General features: G+C 52.5%; 1 protein-coding gene across 2 annotated transcripts in view; it reads left to right on the forward strand.

Moving 5' to 3' along the window:
* Positions 1-22,943, forward strand: part of LOC146797317 (phosphatidylinositol 4,5-bisphosphate 3-kinase catalytic subunit gamma isoform-like) — a 132,735-nt gene that overhangs the window by 32,141 nt on the left and 77,651 nt on the right. For both annotated transcript variants that reach the window (XM_085624316.1, XM_085624317.1), the window contains one exon: positions 1,354-3,267. In XM_085624316.1, the coding sequence (XP_085480442.1) occupies positions 1,366-3,267 (1,902 nt within the window). In that variant the 5' untranslated portion in view covers positions 1,354-1,365. The remainder of the gene's footprint in view (positions 1-1,353; positions 3,268-22,943) is intronic.

Genomic DNA, 22,943 nt, shown 5'->3' on the forward strand with positions numbered 1-22,943 from the left:
TACACTGCTCTCCCAGCAGAGGCCTCCAGGGGCCACCCTGCTCCTGCTCACAAGCAGCACCTTACATTGCTCTCCGAGCAGAGGCCTCCAGGTGCCACCCTGCTCCTGCTCACAAGCAGCACTTTACACAGCTCCCCCAGCAGAGGCCTCCAGGGGCCACCCTGCTCCTGCTCACAAGCAGCACCATACACAGCTCTCCCAGCAGAGGCCTCCAGGGGCCACCCTGCTCCTGCTCAAATGCAGCAGCTTACACTGCTCTCCCAGCAGAGGCCTCCAGGGGTCACCCTGCCCTTGCTCACAAGCAGCACCTTACACAGCTCTCCCAGCAGAGGCCTCCAGGGGCCACCCTGCTCCTGCTCAAATGCAGCACCATACACTGCTCTCCCAGCAGAGGCCTCCAGGGGCCACCCTGCTCACAAGCAGCACCTTACACTGCTCTCCCAGCAGAGGCCTGAAAGGTCGCCTGCCAGAGGATGCAAAGTCTCCCAGACTGACACGTCAAACCAGATTCAGGGTCCAAGGTCAAATGTCCATCGAAGTCAAATTTGGGACTCTCAAGAAAAATCCGAAACGTATGGTAACAGCAGCTAAACTTGCAATATTTGGGGGCACACTTAATGCTAACTTTAAGCTCCGTAACAAAACATTCTGAACATTGAAGAAAAACACGTCTGGCCAAGTCAGGTGATGCACAAGTGTGGACTTTAAACACTACCATCAAACTGCTCCGTCTCTTATTGTTCTCGACTGGTGTCGGGTGGAATCATGAACACCACCGAGGGGCGAGAAGTCCAGATCTTGACCTGTAGTTTATTATTAGACGAGTCTTCAATGTTGTACTCATTGCTAACACTGCTCTGGTATCGATCCTTCAAGCGATGCCAAATATATGGAACTCTGTGAAGTTTTTGGAAGATCTGACATCACATTGAAACATTAGAGACGCACACACTCCTATATCCTTCCACCAGTGAAGTCTTGGCGACAAACGTTGCCACTTGCCTAAGAGAAAAAGTTTGTCACCTTCACAAAATTGGGCCTGCAGGCAAATGTCCTCTAAAAGTACAATTGTTTTGTGGGAGAATTTTCCTGCAGTGAAGTATGTTTGTGTAAATACTAATTTTGGACAGATTTTACTTGCTTAGTCAATTTCACCTGGTTGGCCAAGTTTTACAAAAATGAGAATTTGGTGAAGGGCACCTTTGCAAGACTCCCAAATTCCTAATAGAAATTTAGCTCTTGTTGAAAATAGAATCAATAAAGCAGAGACAGCTCTTGGGACATCCAGACAGACACTAATGTGGTTTCTGACATTGTCTCCTCTTTCTAATGTTTGATTTTTTCTTTTTTTAGGAGAAATCCACAATGGCCGAGTCTTCTGAGGGTCCAGTTTTTACACAATGTCTAAGAGAGGACACTCTTTCACTCATAATAACTTTACCCACCAAAAAACACAATGAAAGGACATTTGAGCGGCTATCATTGGACATCCCCAGCAACTCCACTGTTGGGAACCTGCGCTTGAGCATTGTCCTGGCGGCGAGGAAGGAGAGCGCCCGGCGCCAGGTGTACGAAGTGACCAACCCAGAATCCTACCAGCTGCTGTACAAGAAAGGTGGGGACTGGTACGAGATTTACGACGACCAGCAAATTCTCCAGACTCTGGAGGCAGTTAAGTACTGGAACGCGAGGGGCTTCCTGAAAGGCGAAATCCATGTTAAAAACCGGTTGCAAGCTTTCGATGTCAATGCTGAGCATGAACAACTGCTGATCGAGCTTATTGGCTTCAACCTTGGAGCAATCGATGTTTGCCGCTACTCCCACGATGAGCTCGCCTTTGCACGCCGACAGTTGGCGCGACCCAGGCACTTGGAACTTCGTCAACGGGATCGAATTAGTTACTTCATGGAACCTTGGGCCACATCTGTGCCGGTCCCTGAAAACCTGAAGGCACTCGTAACGCAGGAACAACTTGTTACCATTGTCTATGGAAAAGAGTGCCTTAAGGTGAGATTAAATGTCAACGATCTCCCAGACATGGTGATTCAAATGTGCTTTCAGCAGAACGGCTTCGATTCCAGTCAACGAAAGGATGACTTAGTGTTACAAGTCTATGGCCGGGAGGAGTATATTGTTGGGAAGAAGCCACTTATAGACTTCTTATGGATAAGACACTGCCTAAAAACCAAGCAGGACATTATCTTGTCCTTGGTCCATACCTCTTTCGAAAATGAAGATGAACTGCCCTCTGTTGACTGGCCGTTGATCGATGAATTGACGGGGTTTAGTGCCACTCACGAAGAGCTGCAGCTGAAAGACAAAGATGTTGAGCAGATTATAGTGCTGTCTCTGTGGGACTTTGATAGAACATTTAGAGCTAAGATTGTTGGGATAGACATCCCAATCCTGCCCCCCAAGTGCCCCAGTCACGTTTATGTCGTGGCTAGCATCCTCCACGGAAGCCGCATATTGTCATCGGTGAGTACGGAACCCAAGCCCTTCGATGACGAAGTTCTTTGGAACATCTGGCTGGAGTTTGACATATTGGTGAAGAACCTCCCAGAATGTTCTAAACTAAACCTCAGTGTTTACGAGAAGAGTGCGGACAGTCTGCTGAGGGGAACCAAACCTTTGCAACAGCTGGGCACAGACTATCAGACCAAGGGAAATTCCAAGCTGCTCTACTTTGTCAACTTGCTTCTAATCGACCACAGGTCACTCTTGCAGCAAGGCGAGCACATTCTGTATATGTGGCCCTACCCGGAGCAAGAGGAGGAGCTCTTCACCTTTGAAGCCGACAGGATTTCTTCGAACACCAATCCCAACACAGAGGGGGGCCTGGCCATCAGCATCATCCTGGACACGTATGCCTACCCGGTGGTTCTCCCTCACAGCAGGACCGTTGAACTCAGCTGCTTGAGCCCAACTGGCACCTTCGCCAGATCCAAAGGTCAGGAGGAGTTTGACTTTCAGGATCCAATCTGCCCTACAGACATGGACCGCCTGAAAGCCTTCAAAGAGCAATGCGCTAAGTATGGCGACAACCTCCCGAAATACCTGCACCAAATCCAATGGGGAGATATGGCGACTGTGCAAGACTTACACTGGCTGCTCGACCACTGGAACCCACAGTCCCTGGATATCGCAATTGCCCTAGAACTGCTGGGCATTAACTTTGCTGACACGAATGTCCGCAGCATGTCCGTGAAGCGGCTAGAGTTGCTGTGCACTGAAGAGCTGCTGAGATATTTACTGCAACTGGTACAGGTATCTATTTGCTTCTTTTAAGTATGTTTATTTGCAAACATGTCATACTGAACACTTTACAATGTACAAAGAAGTAAACAGCCAGAAGGGGCATTCAGTAAATACAGAAAGCCACAGCAAACAGAGTCTGATCATTGGTTGAGTGGGAAACCGGTTCAAGGGCTCAGTAATCTGAGACATGGATGGAGGTTTTCCCATGGAACAAATTCACCAAAACCGCATTGCACTTAAGAAATACATAGGGTACAATTTTCAAAACAATTTAGAGAAAAATATCAACAATTTATTGTTTCATTGGTACAAAATGAAGGAAATCTTATGTCTGGAGGAGGTGACATTCAAAAACAACATGTCCAGTTTTTGAGAAAATGCTATTAGAAAGGGGTGTCTCTTCCTACTAGCGAGCAACAATGGAATGTACCATTGTTTTGCGACTGCATTTGCGGCCGCAAAACACTCGCAGTTTACCACCTAAAGGGACCCCTTCTCCTTTGTGAATGTGTGCAAAAATATATTTTTTTACGAGCAGGCAGTGGTCCCAGGGACCCATGCCTGCTCTTAAAAAATAAAACAGAAACGTTTTTTTTTTTTTTTAAATGCAGCCCATTTTCCTTTAACGAAAACAGGCTGCATTTGAAAAAAAAACTGCTTTATTAAAAAATCAGTCACAGACCTGGTGGTCTGCTGACCCCAGCAGGCCACCTTACCTGTGAGTGCTGGCCATTCCTATTGGGGTCGTAAATATCACCTGCCTTATGAATATTAATAAGGCAGGCAATATACAACCTCATTAGGAATCGCTAACAGTGTCTGAGACACTGTTGTAAATTTAATTTTGCTAGACGCAAATTGCCTGCCTCATTAATATTCACGAGGCTGTCGCTATTTGCGACCCCATTAGGAATGGCCAGCACTTACAGGGATGGTGGCCTGCTGGGGTTGCCAGATTTCCAAGATTGTAATGTATTTCCATGCACTCAAGATGTCTCCATTCTTTAGGGATGGCTCCACAGATACCAGGCCCCAATGTTCAAAAGAGGAAAGGCTTTCCCCACTTCTAAAGAGGACCAAGGCCACAGGTTCAGTTTAAGGGACCTGCTGCTTTTCTTGAATACAGTGCAGCACCCTCTGTTTGTTGGACCTTTTCTTCTTCCTTGTAAAAGTCAATCCCCAGCATTTGACGCTCCTTGAAATATCCGAATCCCTTTCTCTTTGTGTGGGTTCCCAAAAAGAGTAGCTTGCTCAACCCTCGTTAGCCATTTAGAGCCCACAATAAAGACTCAGGGGCTCATTAGGATGGCGGGCGGAAAAGCATACCGACCGCCGTGGTCGCGAAAATGTACCGTCCGCCGGTACCGTGGCATAACAGGCGGTCAAATTAGGATGCCCTGCCTGAAACACCGTACCGTGGCGTTCGGATACCATTTCCAGGATTCACCACTGGAAAATCTGAAAATCCGTCCGCGGCGGTCGGATTTGCTGCGGAAAGGCCAAACACTGCCTATTTCCCAGCGGTCAGCAACACATGGAGCTCTCCACAGTATTGCCACCACCATCCCCGTATGGCCAGATTCTCCGCTGCTGGGCTGTTTGGGGCATCGTGATTCGACTAGCGGTCTTCATCGCATTCCGCACAGCGGTACCTCTCTATTGGCTCCGTCTGTGGATGGAGATTGCTGGCGGAACGACAAACACCGCAGCGGATGTGAAATGGGCTATCTACGCCCATCATAATATGGCAGTTGCAATGACCGCCGATGGAGTGCTGAAAAAGGCATTTTCCGCCACCACGGCAGTTGTGCCTCCACCCGCCATCCTAATGAGCCCCTCAGTTCTCTCCTAGGCAGGCAAGAATCTTCCCTGGCAGCAGTGTCTTTCTTCTTATAATTGTGGTTCTAAGTAGCACTCTACCTTTAAGGCGGAGGGAGAAGATTTTTCTAGCCAAATATTAACAAAACAATAATTGTTCAAGGTCTTGCTGTCGCCTACATGTGGCATTTGCCTTTTGTGCAACTTGTGCAGTTTGTACATACTCTATCATAGACCTGCGTAAATGTCATATTGCAATGTGTGTTTTCAAAATGGTTAGCATGCTTTAAGTAACAAATAAACAAAAACTAAAATTCTACTGGAATAAGAACAACCCATTTTAGATGTTTGTGTAAGAATTTTCAAGTTCGGTTGTATGATGAAGTATCGGAGGCGAAAAAATTGACCCAAAAATATCGATTACAAATATTATCTTTCCACACTTTGAATGTAAAGGACAAAATATCAACTACAAAAATGTGGAGGATCAAAATATGGTAAAAAAAAAAGCTAAACATATTACATTTTTATTATCAAACACTATAGTAACTTTTAAATGTATATATATTTTGGGAAATACATTTTATTAAACTTATGGAGGTCAGTACAGGATATCCAAGCGACAGTGGACTTGCACGTCATAACATCTGTATATCGGAGAGACGTTATAGTCCACATCTTATCCAGTATCGTAGGATTACACACAATACACAAAAACAACAACAGCATCTAATCACGAATCTGCTTCTAGTCACTTGCATGTATCTCATGGTTACATAAGTCACTGTTACAGGTGTATGGTGACAGTGTAAACCCTTAATCTTTAGCGGCATGTTACCACTTCATTCATTAATTAATTATCTTCTTTAGTGTGCGTCTCTATGGGTATGTTCCCATACGTGGCCCACTGTTTTTATATTTTAGTGTGCTTGTGAGGGCATCCACGGGCAATGAATGCTGGTCGTTCGAGCTCCATAGCATAATCCATGCCACCCTTCCATGTTGATATGCAAGGCGGGGTGTCAGCCTTCCAATGTTGTGCAATATCTCGTTTTGCAAGTGTCGGATCCAAAAATAATAAATGTCTTTTATACTGATTACCCCCAATTTCATCTGTGCAGTGCAGAAGTGTGAGCTTGGGAGATCGAGGAATATCCAATTTTAAGACTGCGGATAAGCTTTGCAGAACCCCCGCACCAGAATTGGTCGAGAGTGGGGCATGTCCGGTATGTAGGAAGGTGCCGTCCTCATAGTGACAGCGGAGACACTGGGGAGAGGCGATCAGCATAGCCCGCCATAATCTATGTCGAGTGTAATACACCCTACGTAGGTATTTGAATTGTATGTAACGTAGTCGGGTGGAGATTGCAGCTCCACGTGGTGATTGAAGTGCCTCGGACCAGTCATCGTCTTCTATGGGTCCTATATCTCTGTCCCATGCGGCCCAAAGAGAGGCTAGGGTTGTGGGGCTGTTTGTCACTAGGGTCTGATACATTTTAGAAATTCTATGGTCTCCAGGACCCCTATCAGGAGCTTGCCCTCTTATGACTAAACTCTGGCAAGGCTGTCAGGTCCCTTATGTATGACTGCAAGGCATGGCGTAATTGTAAATATTTTAAAATATTGAGAGTTGGGCATAGAAAATACCCCCTAGAGATCTTGAAAGGACTTCAGAATATGGCCCCTCATAAAATCTCCTAAGGTTGAGTTTCAATGGCATCCCATCCCTGGAACCCCTATAAGTCTGCGACCTGAGAGAGTAGACAATTTTGCCACAACAGGGTCTCCCGTGTATGGCGCCCCCATCAACCCATGCGACGCAGTGCCTGTCGCCAGGAAAAAATTACCACCAGCATAGCGGGGGGATGTCCCTTTGGGGTTGATCTGCTATAAAGGAGTGGAAATAGGGATGGTTCTCCCAGAATCCACTGTTCGATCTTATACGTGATTTCATCTCTTGGCCCATACCACCAATCATTCAAGACCTGTAATCACGATGGAGGGTAATAGGAATGTATGTCTGCCGTGTCAATGCCACCGCAGTATGCATGCATGTACGCAGAGCGACTCTAGCCATGGAATCTCCCCACATGAATTGGCCCAAGGTGGTATTCATTTGCCGGAACCAGGTCATGGTGATCGGGTATGGAGAGGATTGTAATTGGTACAGTAATTTCGGCAGGGATACCATCTTAAAGATGGCTGATATTCCGTAGAGTGAAAGAGGGAGCGAGGCCCAGTTCTTCAACTCAGCTTTAACTTTGGTCGTGGTTATTTTCAGGTTTTCTTGCCAAGAGAGAGATTAACTGTCTGATACAAAAATGCAGAGGTATGTGAAGCCCTGTTTGACCTGTTTCAAGCCGTCGGCCTATCTCCTGTTCCCCAAGGACCCTCTAAGTGCCCATATTTGAGACTTAGTGAGGTTCATGTGAAGGCCCAATGTCTCACCAAAGATACGCATAACCTGAAGTATTCTGGGCCCTGCCGATGAGAATCGGTCAGGAAAAATAGGATGTCGTCGGTTTATAGGGCAATACGGTCAGATATATCCACAGACCATTCAAATCCGCTATAGAGGACATTGCGTCTCACCCAGGCCACGAGCGGCTCAACAGTTAAGATGAATAAAAGAGGTGAGAGGGGACAACTCTGACGTGTACCTCGATTTATAGGGAAGTGAGCCGAAGTTGTTCAGGACACCCGCACAGAAGCCGTTAAGTCGGTATATAGTAATCTAATCAATGTAATAAGATGAGGACCCATGTTTAAATGTTTCAATTAGATGAACATATAGGTCCAGCTCACTGAATCAAATGCCTTGTCCATGTCTACAAGGAGCAGGGCTGCTGGTTTGTCAAGACAGTCAATAGCAGCCATGGCGTTATGAAGTCTGCGGATATTATGTCGGGTCGACGTTGCGCTGCATGAAGATGGCTTGATCAGGATGGATTAAATCTGTAAGGGACGGGAGCAACCGATTCACCAGTGCATAGGCTAAGAGCTTAGCCTCGAAGTTGAGCAGGGATATGGGCCTGTAGGATGAACATAGGTCCGGGGGCCACCCTTGTTTAAGAAAAACAACAATTTCCGCGTGTCGCGAGTCCAATGGGATGGTCTTTTCCTGGATGGCTTCATCTAGAGTCGCGAGTTAGTGGGGCCCCAGTATAGATGCATACGCCTTGAAGAACTCACTGGGGAACCCGTTGCTATCCCCGCCGCAGCCGAGGTGAGCTCCTCTAGCGTGATAGGTTCATCTAGGGAGTCGCGAGCTGTGTCGGACAACGCCATAGGCGGAATGTCCTGAAAGAATTCCTCTATCTGGGATTATGATATGACCTTTTGTTCAGTATAAAGGGAACGGTAGAATTCGGCAAAGATCGTGGCTACGGATGTGGGGTCAGATAACAACTCTCCTTTGGAGGAAGTAATCACTGGGACATCTATCGGTTTGAGGGCAGACTGACACAGCCTGTGCAGTAATTTCCCAGACTTATCGCCCCATTGGTAGATTAGACTTTGTGTGGCCTACCAAGCCAGTCTAGCTTCATCTAGAAGGAAGCTTTGATATTGTCTCTGCTGCACCACCAGTTGCCTGCGTGCATTGTTACCCTCAGGCACCAGAGCATCATATTCCGATTTGAGGATCGAGGCTTCAAGTTGTACCGGGGTCGATTTCTTCTGGTGTCTGGCAGCCGTGCAATAACTGATATCGACCCCCAAATGGTGGGCTTCATGGACTCCCACAGAATTGCAGCAGTGGGTGCTGATTCTGTATTTAAGGAGAAGTACTATAACAAGGCAGTATGGAGATTCATTTTATAGGTGGAATTATGTAAATGCCAGGGTGACATACGCCAGTGAAATGCAGGCCGTCCAGGACCGATATATAGCTGAATTTAGACCGGTAATGATTCAACAGACTTCTTGGCAGAATCTCTGTCACCATGACCCTAGAGGCGTGGGCTCTAGTAACGAAAATGTAATTGAGTCTGGAAAAGGACCCATGTATCCGGGAGATATTTGTGAAGCTGGTGTCTGTGGGATGAAAAATCCCCCATGGGCCCCAGCCAAGATTCCTTGAGCGTGGCATGTGGCTTGGCGGGGCGACATCCATCTCGGTCGGGGTCTATCACACTGTTCCAGTCTTCACCCACAAGTGACAGTACATCGGCAATGAGCCCCACGTGTCAATGAGACACTTTGAAAATGCCTGGCTGAGATGGGGGGAGGGGGCATATGCACTGCCTAGTATTATGGGCTCTTCCCAGATCATACCATGTAGAAACACGTATCGGCCCTGCTTGTCGGTCCATGTATGTGAATGGGTATATGGGGTTCTACGGTGGATGACTATAGCAGCCCCCGTGAACCTCTCGTAAACCCTGAGAGGAATACTTCTGTGTACCCGTGACAGGCGAGGCATGGGTCCCCTGTGAGTGAGTCTCTTGCAAGAGTAGAACATCCGCCCACAGGCACTTCGCTCATTTACGAATTGCACCCCTCTTAATCTTATCTAAGAGGCCCGAACATTCCAGGAGACGACTTTGATTGCCCCGGGCAGAGCTATATTATTCGTTGGTACAGACATAATATATGATATGAGAGTTGGAGACGTGTGAGACGCAGATGCCACTATTAAATAATATTCTGTAGATGCATAAAACTTTAACAACAAACAAGAATTGAAATAAGAACATTCCCACCCATCCCACCCCCGCCCATTCCCAACCCAATACCTCAAAGAATGTTGAAGTATCTGTGGCGGACTTAGTATGGGTTCCACTCCAATGGGGGGTGAGGGCCAATGAAGTCCAAACTTTGCCCCCAAGGGTCCCATCCCTATCGGTTGTCCGTGGGACCTATAGAAGAGTCTGTATCAACATAGTAGCCTTTGTCGTTGCCGATGTGTAGTCATATTGGTAAGGAGAGATACTCGACATGAATGTGGCACAGCCAAGTGCAGGTCAAATGCCCCTTACAAGTCCGCCTTCTGGGTTCCGTTTTGTTTATCTCCATGGGAGTGAGAGCGCCAGGTGGATCTTGATCAGTGCTGCCGTTTATCTTTGGGAGGTGTGTTTGTGTGTTCTTCTGCAGGCATGGATCTCCGGATGATAAATCTGAATCACGAGGTGGCGTCGTGCGAGCCCTGATCAACAGACTCTCATCCGTCCATTGAAATACCTCCCCCAGGGTGTCAAAGAACATTGTGTTGTTTTTATAAGTGAGTCGAGCCGGGAAGACCAGCATATAAGATATTTGCAATTCGGGGAGGTGCCCTTTGGCAGCGGTAAATGATTGTCTGTTGTTGTACAATTTTGGTATAGCCGGAAAAATCATTATTGGGTGGGACTTGAAGGTTAGGGACTTGCGGCCCTGTGCTTGTCTCAGGATTACATCGCAGTCGTGGTAGTTGAGGATCCAGTGCAATAACGGGGCGGGGACGAGCCCTGGGAGGCATTTTGGCTGCGAGTGCCCGGTGCGCATGCTCCACAACGAAGCATGAGCCATAAGCCTTGTCTGGGATCCAGGATTTAAGCCAGCGGTCCAAGAATGCACACATGTCCGATCCTTCACATCCCTCTGGGTACCCCACAAAACACAGGTTATTGCGTCGGGCTCTTCCTTCAGCACCCTCGACTTGAGAGGCCAGCCCCTGTGTAAGACCCTCAAGGGTGCAGACCTTGCCTTGCAGTGACGTAATGGCGTCCTTTGCCCTGGAAATCCTATTTTCAGCTTGCGTCAAGCTCTCGACCTTGTCCCTGCTGAAGCGCCGGTCGTTCCACGTACCGCACGGCTCCTCGTGAGTGCGCTCAGGTTATCACCGCTGCTGCCGCGAGTTCGCGTCCTCTGCTAACTAGTATTTTGTGCTCTCCTGTATTTTGTGCCCTGTAACTGTACTGTTGCCCCGTGACTGTTTTTGCCACTGTGTTGTGATTGTATTTTTTCTCTCTCCCTCGCCGCCCCTTGGGACCGTTTTCCCGCCTGTGCACTACCCCCGCTCCCCGCCGCTGCTCCCCTGCAGCCCTGCCCCCTTTCTCTTCTGTATCCTCACCTCCCTTCCCATTCGCTGCCCCTCTCCTGCCTCCCAGCTGCTCTTCCCTCCCACTTGGCCATTTATGGCAGAGTCCGCACGGTAGTGAGCTGTGACCTTGTCCCTGCTGAAGGGCCGGTCGCTCCATGTACCGCACGGCTCCTCGTGAGTGCGCTCAGGTTATCACCGCTGCTGCCGCGAGTTTGCGTCCTCTGCTAACTAGTATTTTGTGCTCTCCTGTATTTTGTGCCCTGTAACTGTACTGTTGCCCCGTGACTGTTTTTGCCACTGTTTTGTGATTGTATTTTTTCTCTCTCCCTCGCCGCCCCTTGGGACCGTTTTCCCGCCTGTGCACTCCTCCCCGCTCCCCGCCGCTGCTCCCCTGCGGCCCGCCCCCTTTCTCTTCTGTATCCTCACCTCCCTTCCCATTCGCCGCCCCGCTCCCGCCTCCCAGTTGCTCCTCCCTCCCACTTCGCCATTTATGGCGGAGACCACGCGAACGCGCAGTGGTCACGCGTAGAGGGCGCGCCAAAGGCAAGCCCGTCTACACCCGTCCACGCCTGGACCGCGCTCAGCGCCAGAACCCCTGGACCTCGCAGGATCCAAACCAACCGACTGAGATACGACACTACCGCCCTCAACGCACTCAACACCGGACGACCGCCCACCTGCTACCAAGCCACCCCCAAGCGCACCCATGGACACTTCACCTGTCAAGCCTGCAAATTCACCTGCCTCCAAAACCGCTCCATGCCCACCAAACCAATCGGCAACAACCACCTCAAGTGCATCCTCCTCAACACCCGCTCCGTACACAAGCACGCCATCAACCTCTGGGACCTCCTCGACTCAACAGCCCCGGACGTCGCCTTCATCACAGAAACCTGGATGAACGCCTCCTCAGCCCCCGACATCGCTATAGCCATCCCGGACGGATACAAGATCACCCGAAGGGACCGCACCAACAGAACAGGAGGAGGGGTCGCCGTCATCTACAGGAACACCATCAGCATCACGACCAACATCGAAGACACCTTCCCCACCGCCGAACATCTACACTTCCAGATCCACACCGACCCCCAGACCACCCTCAGAGGAACTCTCATCTACAGACCCCAGGGCCCGCGCGTACAATTCAGCGAGACCATAGCCGACCTCATCAGCCCGCACGCCCTAGCCTCACCAGACTACGTCCTCCTAGGAGACCTGAACTTTCACCTTGAAAACAACAATGACAGCGCCACCACCGCACTGCTTAACAACCTCACCAGCCTCGGACTCAAGCAACTAGTAGACTCCCCCACCCACCTCGCCGGCCACACCCTCGATACCATCTTCTCCGCCAGCAACCACATCACCTTCAACCACGCCACCGGACTTCACTGGACCGACCACAGCTGCGTACACTTCACATTCAAGAAGCCCACCCATCACCAACACACGCTTCGGATCCCCCGCAGATGCTGGAGCAAAATCACCACGGACCAACTCACCACATCACTGAGCCAGAACCCACCTGCTGACACCAACACACCCGACGCCAACATCTCAGCACTCAACCTCACCCATTGGCTCACCAACTGCGCCGACGACCTTGCTCCACTAAAGAACACCCACTGCAAGTCCACCACCAGAAAACCTGCATGGTTCACAGACGCCCTCAAAACTGCAAAGAAATCCTGCCGAACTCTCGAAAAAACCTGGCGCAAAGAACGGACCGAGACAACATGACAGCCCTCAAAGCTGCCACCTGCGAATACCATCAGCAGATCCGGAACACCAAGAGGACATCGCTCAAGGAACGACTAGACAACAACACCCACAACAGCAAAGAAATCTTCAGCATCGTCAAAGAGTTCTCGAACCCAGACGCCAACAACAACGACATCACCCCTTCACAAGACCTCTGCAACTCCCTCGCCACGTTCTTCCACCGCAAGATTGCTGACATACACGACAGCTTCGGTCCCCAGCCTCCACCTCCGGACACCAGCCCGACGGCCCCCACCACCACCATCAACTCCTGGACCCCCATCAGCAGCGAAGACACCATCCACAACATGAACACCATCCACTCCGGCTCCCCCGCCAACCCTTGCCCCCATCACATCTTCAACAAGGCCGACACCATCATCGCACCCCACCTACGGAACACCATAAACAGCTCCTTCACGTCAGCCACCTTCCCAGAGATCTGGAAGCACGCTGAGATCAACGCTCTTCTGAAAAAACCCACCGCTGACCCCAGGGACCTCAAGAACTTCCGGCCCATCTCACTCCTCCCCTTCCTGGCCAAAGTCATCAAGAAGACCGTCAACAAACAACTGACCGCCTTCCTCGAGGGCAACAACTCGCTCGACCCTTCCCAATCCAGATTCCGAGCAAATCACAGCACCGAGACCGCCCTCATCGCAGCCACAGACGACATCAGAACCTTAATGGACAACAGAGAAACAGCCGCCCTCATCCTCCTGGACCTCTCAGCAGCCTTTGACACCGTATGCCACCGCACCCTAGTCCACCGCCTCAACAAAACGGGTATCCAGGGGAAGGCCCTGGAATGGATCACCTCTTTCCTCACCGGCAGAACCCAGAGAGTCCGCCTCCCCCCTTTCCACTCCTCGGCATACGAAATCATCTGCGGCGTACCCCAAGGATCCTCACTGAGCCCAACACTCTTCAATATCTACATGAGCCCCCTCGCCGCCATCGCACGAAAACACAACCTCAACATCATCTCCTACGCCGACGACACCCAGCTGATACTCTCCCTCACCAATGGCCCAGCCACCGCAAAAACAAACTTCCAGGAAGGAATGATAGAGGTAGCAGACTGGATGAAGCACAGCCGTCTCAAACTCAACTCGGATAAGACGGAGGTCCTCGTCCTCGGACAATCCCCCTCCGCATGGGACAACTCCTGGTGGCCCTCGGTACTGGGCGCCGCACCAACTCCCACCGACCACGCACGCAACCTGGGCTTCATCCTGGACTCCTCGCTCACAATGACCAAGCAAGTCAACGCCGTCTCCTCCGCATGCTTCAACACCCTGTGCATGCTCCGGAAGATCTTTCGATGGATCCCCACCGAAACCAGAAGAACAGTCACCCAGGCCCTCGTCACCAGCCGACTGGACTACGGGAACGCCCTTTACGCTGGAACAACAACCAAACTCCAAAACCGTCTCCAGCGCATACAAAACGCCTCTGCGCGTCTCATCCTCCACATCCCTCGCCGAAGCCACATCTCAACTCACCTAACAAATCTCCACTGGCTCCCCGTCAACAAGAGGATCATGTTCAGACTGCTCACCCACGCACACAAAGCCCTCCACAACATGGGACCGAAATACCTCAACAGCCGTCTCACGTTCTACACCCCCACCCACCATCTCCGCTCCACCAGCCACGCCCTCGCCATCATCCCACAGATCTGCAGAGCCACCTCCGGAGGAAGATCCTTCTCCTACCTAGCAGCAAAGACCTGGAACTCCCTCCCCTCCCACCTTCGACTGACACAGGACCATCTCAGCTTCAGGAAGCACCTCAAGACCTGGTTCTTCGAGCAGTAGCGGCATCCCCCCCCCAGCACCTTGAGACCCTAACGGGTGAGTAGCGCGCTCTATAATTATCTTGATTGATTGATTGATTGTGGAGGTCCTGCCGCAACAGCATGACATCTGCACTGACTGCGCTGATTTTAGGGTCCATTGTATCCCTTGTTTGCGTAATCGCAGCTAGAAGTGCGGTGTTGTCTGGTGTGGCTGTGGGTGTCTCGATGGAGGTGGTGTGGCTGACAGCGCCTCCAGTGTATTTATCTAATGTGCTCTGCTTTCAGGCCTGGCCGTATGCTGGCTTTTAGACATGATGGCGGGTCTGAATATAGCAGCGATGAGCAATTTAGGGGTCCCGATAGAGGGCCTGAAATGCCAAGGCCCCGGCCAGTGGCTGAGGGAGTCTGCGCGACGGGTGTGGAACCCACCTACGAGCCGCACTGAGATCTAGCCCAGCCGCCTCCGCAAGTGGGACCATAACCGAACCTCTAATTGGCGCCTTCCTAGGATTTAGTCTGCGCGAGCAAGCGTGGCTCCGGTCATCTCACCCAGGCCCGGCCAGTCCTCCACTGGGTCTGAGTGCCACTTTGCTTATGAGGCAGTGAGAAAGCAACACCGTGGTCTGTTTGTGCACCCGGGCCCTTCGCGGCCGATATCTTCTATATAATGTGTTGCCTCTGGATAGGGCTCAATAATGTGACCCGATGGGTCGGGCTGATGCCGACTTATGCTCCAAGGGTTCCTCCGCTCTCGGCACCCACGGCTCCTCACCTGACGTGCCGGTTCTCAAATTTGTATCCCCCTCCGTGGCAGAAAGAGGTCACGATGTCACTGCCGGTGGCCGCTTGATATCTAGCGCGGCTCACAGGCTGCGAGTGGCCGCTGCACTCAGCAGCGTCCCGGTGGCAGCCTGGAAAAATACGGAGGCCAAGACTCCGACGCACAAGGACCTAGGGCCCGCCTTTGGCCAGGCAAAATTAGCATCGTCGTCGGGTCACGGATAGATAATCCTGGCCCAATACATCTCCGGGTTCACGCCACTCTCCAGCACTGGCTCACAGCGGCTGTCGCAGATTGGGCCGCACACGCCGCTCCGATGTCGGGCAGCTTGGGCTCCATGTCTCCGCGGTCCGCTGCAGCTCTGGAGGTCGCAGACTGCAGTCTAGGGTTTAGGATTTATGTCGGGATTATGTAGGATCACCACAGGGCTACGGGAGCCAGGCTAAGACGCGCCCGCCGCGTTGAACCGTTTGACCACGCCCCCTAAAATATATATTTACAGAAAAAAATACATATGATATAAAAATTGAGAATTTGATTGTATAACTTACGAACATAATATATACTTTAGCATAAATGAAAAAAAAAAGAAAAGCATAATAAATACAATCATGAAATAATCATTAATAATAAAATAAAAAGCGCGCAACCAAGATGGCCGCGTAGGTGCGAGGCTCCCGAGGACCTCCGCGACCTCCTGAATTAATCCTGGAGATATCCTGTCCTTGTTGAGGGGACTGTGTCGGTGAACCCGAGCTGAGGCGCCACCCGTTTTTTGGGCTCGAATCGGACCCCGAACACCGGTGGGAGCATCGATTGAAGGTTGCGGCCTTCTCCTCGCCGGCCCCCCGGATTGGAGTAGTGGGGCGATCCGGGGACGAAGTGAATAACAGCGGCGAGCGGGGCTGGGCGACTCGCGTACCCCGCACTTTCACTTTCGCTTTTGCACCCTCCTTGCCTCAGGCGGGGTCGGGCTGCGGAGCGGGGTGCGGTGGTGTTGCCTTGTCCAGGTGCCCGGCTGACCCGCCGGCGGTGGGTTGACCCGCGGCCCGGTGGCCGCCCCCGCCCCCCCCCCCTGACACCCGTGATTTGGTGTGGCGGCCCGTTTGGAGATCTTGGCACGACGGTGGAAGGGCCAGCATGTCCACCAAACAAGATGGCGACCGGACGAAGATGAAGACAACCCGCCGTGGCACGGCGCACCAGGCCAATAGTATGGATCGCTATACGCTCCAGAAGGGTTCTCCGGAGACATCGCGGTCATCCCTGGTGGGCCCGACGGAGGCGCCTGCCCAACCGGTGGACCTGACCCTCCGGGACGTCATGGGCGCCATCGCAGAGATGAAGGCCTCAGTGGACCAGCGTTTCGATACCCTGGCGCAAAAAATTGACTCGGTCCTGGTGGATGTGGGCCTTGTGAGGGCAGACTTGTCAAAAACGAACGACCGAGTTGACTCCCTGGCCCACACCACAACGAGCCTCACGACGGACGTGGTGGCCCTCCAGAAGGAGGTGCGCCGGCTTGGCCAGGCGAGCGCCCTGATGGACCGGCGACTGGAGGATTCCGAGGGTCGGGCCCGGAGGAACAATGTTCGCATTATTGGTGTGCCGGAGGGCCGAGAGGCGGAGGCGGCAGATCTCTTCGTGGAAGAATTGATCCTGACCCATCTCCAGCCCCGGGGGCTGAGTAAGCTTTTTGCGGTGGAGCGTGCCCACCGGGTCCCTGGGGGCCGCCCTAAGACCGGTGCCCCGCCGCGGCCTATTATTGCCCGGATTTTTAATTTCCGGGACAGAGACGCCATCCTCCAGACCTCCAGGCAACAGGGACCGGTCAGGCTGGACAACATGGATGTACACTTCTACCCAGACTTTACTCCGGCGGTCCAGAAGCAGCGACAGAGCTTTCTTGGTATTAAACGTCGCCTAAGGGACCTAAACCTCAAGTACTCAATGCTCTTTCCGGCTAAGCTGAGGGTGGAGGTGGATGGCCGTACGCACTTCTTCGACCGGCCCGAGGCGGCTGGGGACTGGTTAGATACTTTGCCTGGAGATCGGGGTGGGGGGGGCGCGGCTGGCGGGGAGGGCCCGCCGGATCAGAATTGAGGGGTGACTGTATAGGCCTTGCTCTGGATATTGTTCCTTTACCATATATTGCTTTCGTATGTTCCCCTCCCATGGAGGTCGGGTGGGGTCTGCTGGGGGCTTCCCTCCTCCTCTGGGGGACTAGTTAGTACTTAGCTATGGGGCGACAGGCACACTGCACTTTGGGGGGGCTGTCTGGGCTCATGCAGGGGTGCAGGGAGGGGGGAGTTCTGTTGGGACCGGGGGGTGGGGGGGGTGTGTTGTTTGTTAACACCGCAAGGCAAACCCGCAACTGTTTTGTTGTTTTTAAGATGCTCGGTGGGGGGCGACCGATTGTTTTGACGTATGATGGGGGGTAGGGATTTGATTGTGTTGTCATGGAATGTTAACGGCCTGGGGGATAGGATTAAGCGTGGTGTGGTCCTGCAGTATTTAAAACGTATTTCACCAGATGTTGTCTTCCTGCAGGAGACACACCTTATAGGTAACACCTTTCATGCAATGAATCGGCGGGGATATCGTTTGGCGGCCCACTCCGGCTTCACTTCGGGCTCGCGGGGGGTGGGTATTATGGTCAAGAACTCGCTCCCGTTGGAGATTGACGAGGTGCGCCATGATGAGAGGGGACGTTACACTGTTCTTGTGGGACGAATGGAGGGTAGAGTGTTTATCTTTATATCAGTGTACGTCCCGCCTGGGTTACAAGCCACTACATTTGCGGACCTGGGGCGCCTCCTTCTGGACCTTCCGGGTGGCCTGTTGGTGGTTGGAGGGGACTTTAACGCGGTTGCCTCTGGGTCTATGGATCGCCATCCCCCTAGGGACCTCCCCCGGGCACAGGCGTGGCTGCCCGGCCTTTTAGACACGCTGGGCCTGGTGGATTGCTGGCGCTTAAAGCATCCCGTATTGCAACAGTACACCTTCCACTCGGGGGCCCATGGTAGCCTCTCGCGGCTTGATTATATCCTTGTCCCGGCGGCCCATGCAGGGAGGGTGGGGGAGGTGCGCCATTTGGCACGGGGTATCTCAGACCACTCCCCATTGTTGTTGCATTTCGATGTCTTCCCGAGGGGGGATGGCAGGGTGGCCCCGATCAATGCATGGTATTTGCGCGACCCCACCATTCGTGCCGACTTGATCAAATCCTTACAGCGCTATTTCGATGAGAATGTGGGGTCGGTCCCGTCTGCCATCTCCCTGTGGGAGGCTTTCAAGGTGGTTCTTAGAGGGGAGGCCCTCTCCTTTATTTCCAATGCCCGGCGGCGCGAGCGGGAGGAGGTGACCCGGGTTGAGGCCGAGATTGCAGAACTGGAGGGTGACCTGGGGAGCGGGGTAACAGACGCTAAGTTGCATGTTTTGCACTTAAAGCAGGCGGCCTATCGGGCCCTCATCACGGAGGCGGCCAGGGGCCTCAGTAGAGAGCAGCAGGGGCGATTGTATGATGTGGGTGACAAGGCTGGCAAATTGATTGCGTGGTTGGACAAGAGGGAAAGAGCGAGCCGCGTGGTGCCTTTGATTGAGAGCGTGGATGGTGTGTGCGTCACTGAGCCGGAAGCCATTGTCTCCTGCTTCGCGGATTATTTCCGCGAAGTCTACTCCCCGGTCTCTCCCTGCTCGGAGGAAGATTCCCATGCCTTGCTTCGGGACATCGCACTGCCCTCCCTTACGGTGGAGGACAGGGATTCGCTGGATGCCCCGCCCACCTCGGACGAAATTGCCTCGGCTATTCGCTCGGTTGCATCCGGCAAGGCCATGGGCCCCAATGGTATTCCCATTGAGCTATACAAGCTACGCCCGGATGTGTTGGCGCCCCACCTGCGCGCGATGTTCCTTGCGGCCCACTCGCAGGGCTCCCTCCCGCCGGACCAGCGTCTGGCTACAATTGTGGTGATCCATAAGGAGGGGAAGCCCCGTGAGCGGGTCACATCCTATAGGCCGATTTCGCTTCTGAACGCGGAGCCCAAAATCCTCGCCAAGGTGTTGGCCAACCGGTTGGTTGGCGTGGTGGGCGATTTGGTCCACCAAGACCAATCGGGCTTTATACCACATCGCAACACGGCGCTTAATCTGCGGCGCTTACACGGGGTGCTCGCACGTGTCCCGTTTGTGCGGGAGCCGGCCATCTTGGCGTCCTTGGACGCCACCATGGCGTTTGATACGCTCGAATGGCCATATATTTGGGCGATGCTGGCGAAGTTTGGGTTCGGCCCGGGTTTCGTCAGCTGGGTCAAATTGCTATATTCGGGCCCGTTGGCGCAGGTGGTGGTGAATGGGCGAGTATCTGCCCCATTTGCGCTGGGGCGGGGCACGCGACAGGGTTGTCCCCTGTCGCCTCTCCTGTTCGCCCTGGCCATGGAGCCCCTGGCGGAGTGGCTGCGGTGGCACCCTTCTATCCGTGGTCTCCGCTGGACCCCCGAGCATGAGGACCGCGTGTCCCTCTATGCTGACGATATCCTTTTGTATCTCGCCTCCCCGCGCAAGTCACTGATCGTCCTGGTTGATGTTTTGCGCTCCTTCGGTCGCAACTCAGGCCTGGTCATCAACTGGGCGAAATCCTGTGTCTATGTGCTCTCCGGGGAGGCCCCGGTCCTGCCACGGGACTGTCCGATCCAGATTGCCTCCCAGGGTTTCCGGTACCTGGGTATATATATCACTCTTGACCCGGAGGCCCGCTATGAGCGGAACTTGTTGCCCCCCCTCCAGCGTCTGAGGGAGGACGTGGTGCGCTGGCGGCGTCTGCCGCTCTCGCCGCTTGGCCGAGCGGCCTTATTTAAAATGATGTCCCTGCCGCGCTTCCTCTACGCCCTCCAGAATACCATGGACTTGGCCCCGGCACGCTACTTTCGCGAGGTGGAGGGCCTCCAGCGGCGCCTGTTCTGGGACGGGAGGCCGCGTATTGCTCTGGCTAAATTGACGCTCCCGTGGTACGATGGAGGGGTCGCCCTCCCGGACATCAAACGGTATTACTGGGCCTCCCAACTAGCTGCAATTAACCATGGCCTTTACGGGCCCGCCTTGAACCCGGCATTTGAGATGGACAGGACGCTTCTGCCCGGTGGCGATTATAATCGAGCGCTCTACTCTGGCGCGCCCGACTCCCGTTTGACGGGACCGACGCGTGTCATGGTGCGTGTCTGGCACGCGGCTAATGCAGCTATGGGGTGGAAGGACCGTTTGACCCGAGCGTCTCCGCTGTATGCATCTGAGAGGTTGGGCTCCCTGTGGACGTCGAAGGGCTTCGAGAAGTGGGACACGATCGGAATCAGCACGGTGGGAGATCTCTGGACGAGGGGGGGATTCAAAACTTTTGAGACGCTGCAGGCGGAGTTTCAGCTGCAGGGCAGTGAGTACTTTCGGTACCTACAGGTCCGCCATGCGCTGGGCTCCGTCTTCCCGGATGTTGCATCCATTCCGGAGTCTTCCCCCCTGGAGGACAGAGTGCTAGATGGCCATGTCCCGGACAGCACGATCTCCCTCATATACAAAAAATTGATTAACGATAGATCGTGTCTGCTGACTAGTCTCCGCGAGGCTTGGGTTGCCGACGGGCTGGAGCTGGACGACGAGGATTGGATTTCCGCGGTGGCCTCTCCGAAAGAGGTGGCCATCCCGGCTCGCCTTCGTTTCGTCCAGCTCAAGATCCTTCACCGGGTCTATGTGACGGGGCCAAGGCTTTTACGTATGGGTTTTGCCGGTGATGGAATGTGTAAGCGTGGCTGTGGTGCGTTGGCGACTTTCATGCATATACTGTGGGAGTGCCCGAAGGTGGAGCGATTCTGGCGTGGTGTGCATGAGGTTCTACGAATGGTTACGCGTGTCGCGCTGCTGCCTGAAGCGAGGAGATGCTTGCTGAATGTCTGGGAACCAAATGACTACTCGGTCCCGCAGGCGCGGTGGGTGACTCTGGGATACATGATAGCCAAGCGTGATATTGCCCAATTGTGGGGATCCCAGAGGCCCCCTGCGGTGTCGGCCTGGAAAGAGCATATGGATTGGTGTATGTTTCGTGAAAAGGTGGTGTATGTGGCGAGGGGTAAGCCTGGGGCGTGGATGAAACTCTGGGGCCCCTGGAACGCCTACCGCGGGGGTATTTGTGAGCCGCCGCTGCTACCAGCGGCCTCGCCGGCTCCGTCTCCCTAGATGGCGCCCCTCCCTTGGCCGCGGGCGCGCGGTCCCCCAGTCCCTGATCTACTCCCGTCCCCCTCTTCAGAATTTTGCTGCTGGTTTGGATCCCCCACTTATGGAGCACGTGTTGTCACTTTGGATCGAGGGTTGCCTTGCGGTTGTGGTTTGTTTATGTTGTTTTGCATTAAGAAAATGGAACCGTACTGTGGGCATGGAGCTGTGAGGCCTGCACCATTGATCACTCCTGTCTTCCTACTGTGCACCGCTGAGAAAATTTTTTGCTGTATGTATGTAATATGCTTTTGATGCTCTAGCGGCCGGCCGTGTGGTTGTAGGCCCATACCTGTAACTTCTATAAACTGCAATAAACGGTTTCAAAAAAAAAAAAAATAAAAAAAAAAAAAAAAAAAAAAAAAAACAATATTAATATTTAATAACTATTAAAACACTAAAAAAAATTAAATACATATATAATACAAGTGATAAAATTACAAAAATGATTAATAAAAATAACATCACTGAGAACAATAAATATGTAAAAAGTTTAACTAAAATAACGTTTTAAATTAAATCACAAAAACCATTAATAAATTAAAACTGTAAAATTCACATAAAAATAAAATTAGACTTCAATTTGCAGGATGTAGACTGCTCATCAGCTTTAGGTAGCTTTATGAGTGGCTCATAAGAAGAATTGTGGCCCACAGCAACATCTAATTTGATGGACAAGATGGCCGCCTGACAGGAGCTCTCCCATGAAGCTCCGGGGCTTGGGATCACAAGTTTGTGAAATTCCCTGTCTATGCCCCCCATCCATCCTCTTGCTCGACATCCCTGCACTGGTGGATACAACAGCAACACAATGATACTAACTAACCATCTAGCGGAGCGACTACAACTGCAAATAAGAACTATTGGCAACATCCTACTTGAAGCCCGCTGGTCTTACCGACGTTCCTACAGGGTCCCCTGCTGACTCGTAAGGGGATCTGAGTCAGGACGTATCCGGTACGGAACCTAACCGCAGCTTCCACTGGTGTGAGCCTCCCCTAGCTGGAAATCATTCTGAGCTCCCCGGATGGTGTTGCTGAGCCCGGGCCGCGATGAGGTCACTTCCTCCTCCTGCCGCCATGACCCTCGATGCTGGACGGTCTTGAGGGCTGTGAGCCGGACATCGCACCGGGCTCCCAGGGCTATGAAGGTGAGCCTACGTACTCGGCTTGCCGAGCTCCTCCTGGCCTTTCATTGTTGCGAGCTCCCAATGGCCGTGACGGGGAGCCCGGATCTCGGATCTT

This window comes from Triturus cristatus, chromosome 9, assembly GCF_964204655.1.
Source record: "Triturus cristatus chromosome 9, aTriCri1.1, whole genome shotgun sequence".
In the NCBI taxonomy this organism is placed as follows: domain Eukaryota; kingdom Metazoa; phylum Chordata; class Amphibia; order Caudata; family Salamandridae; genus Triturus; species Triturus cristatus.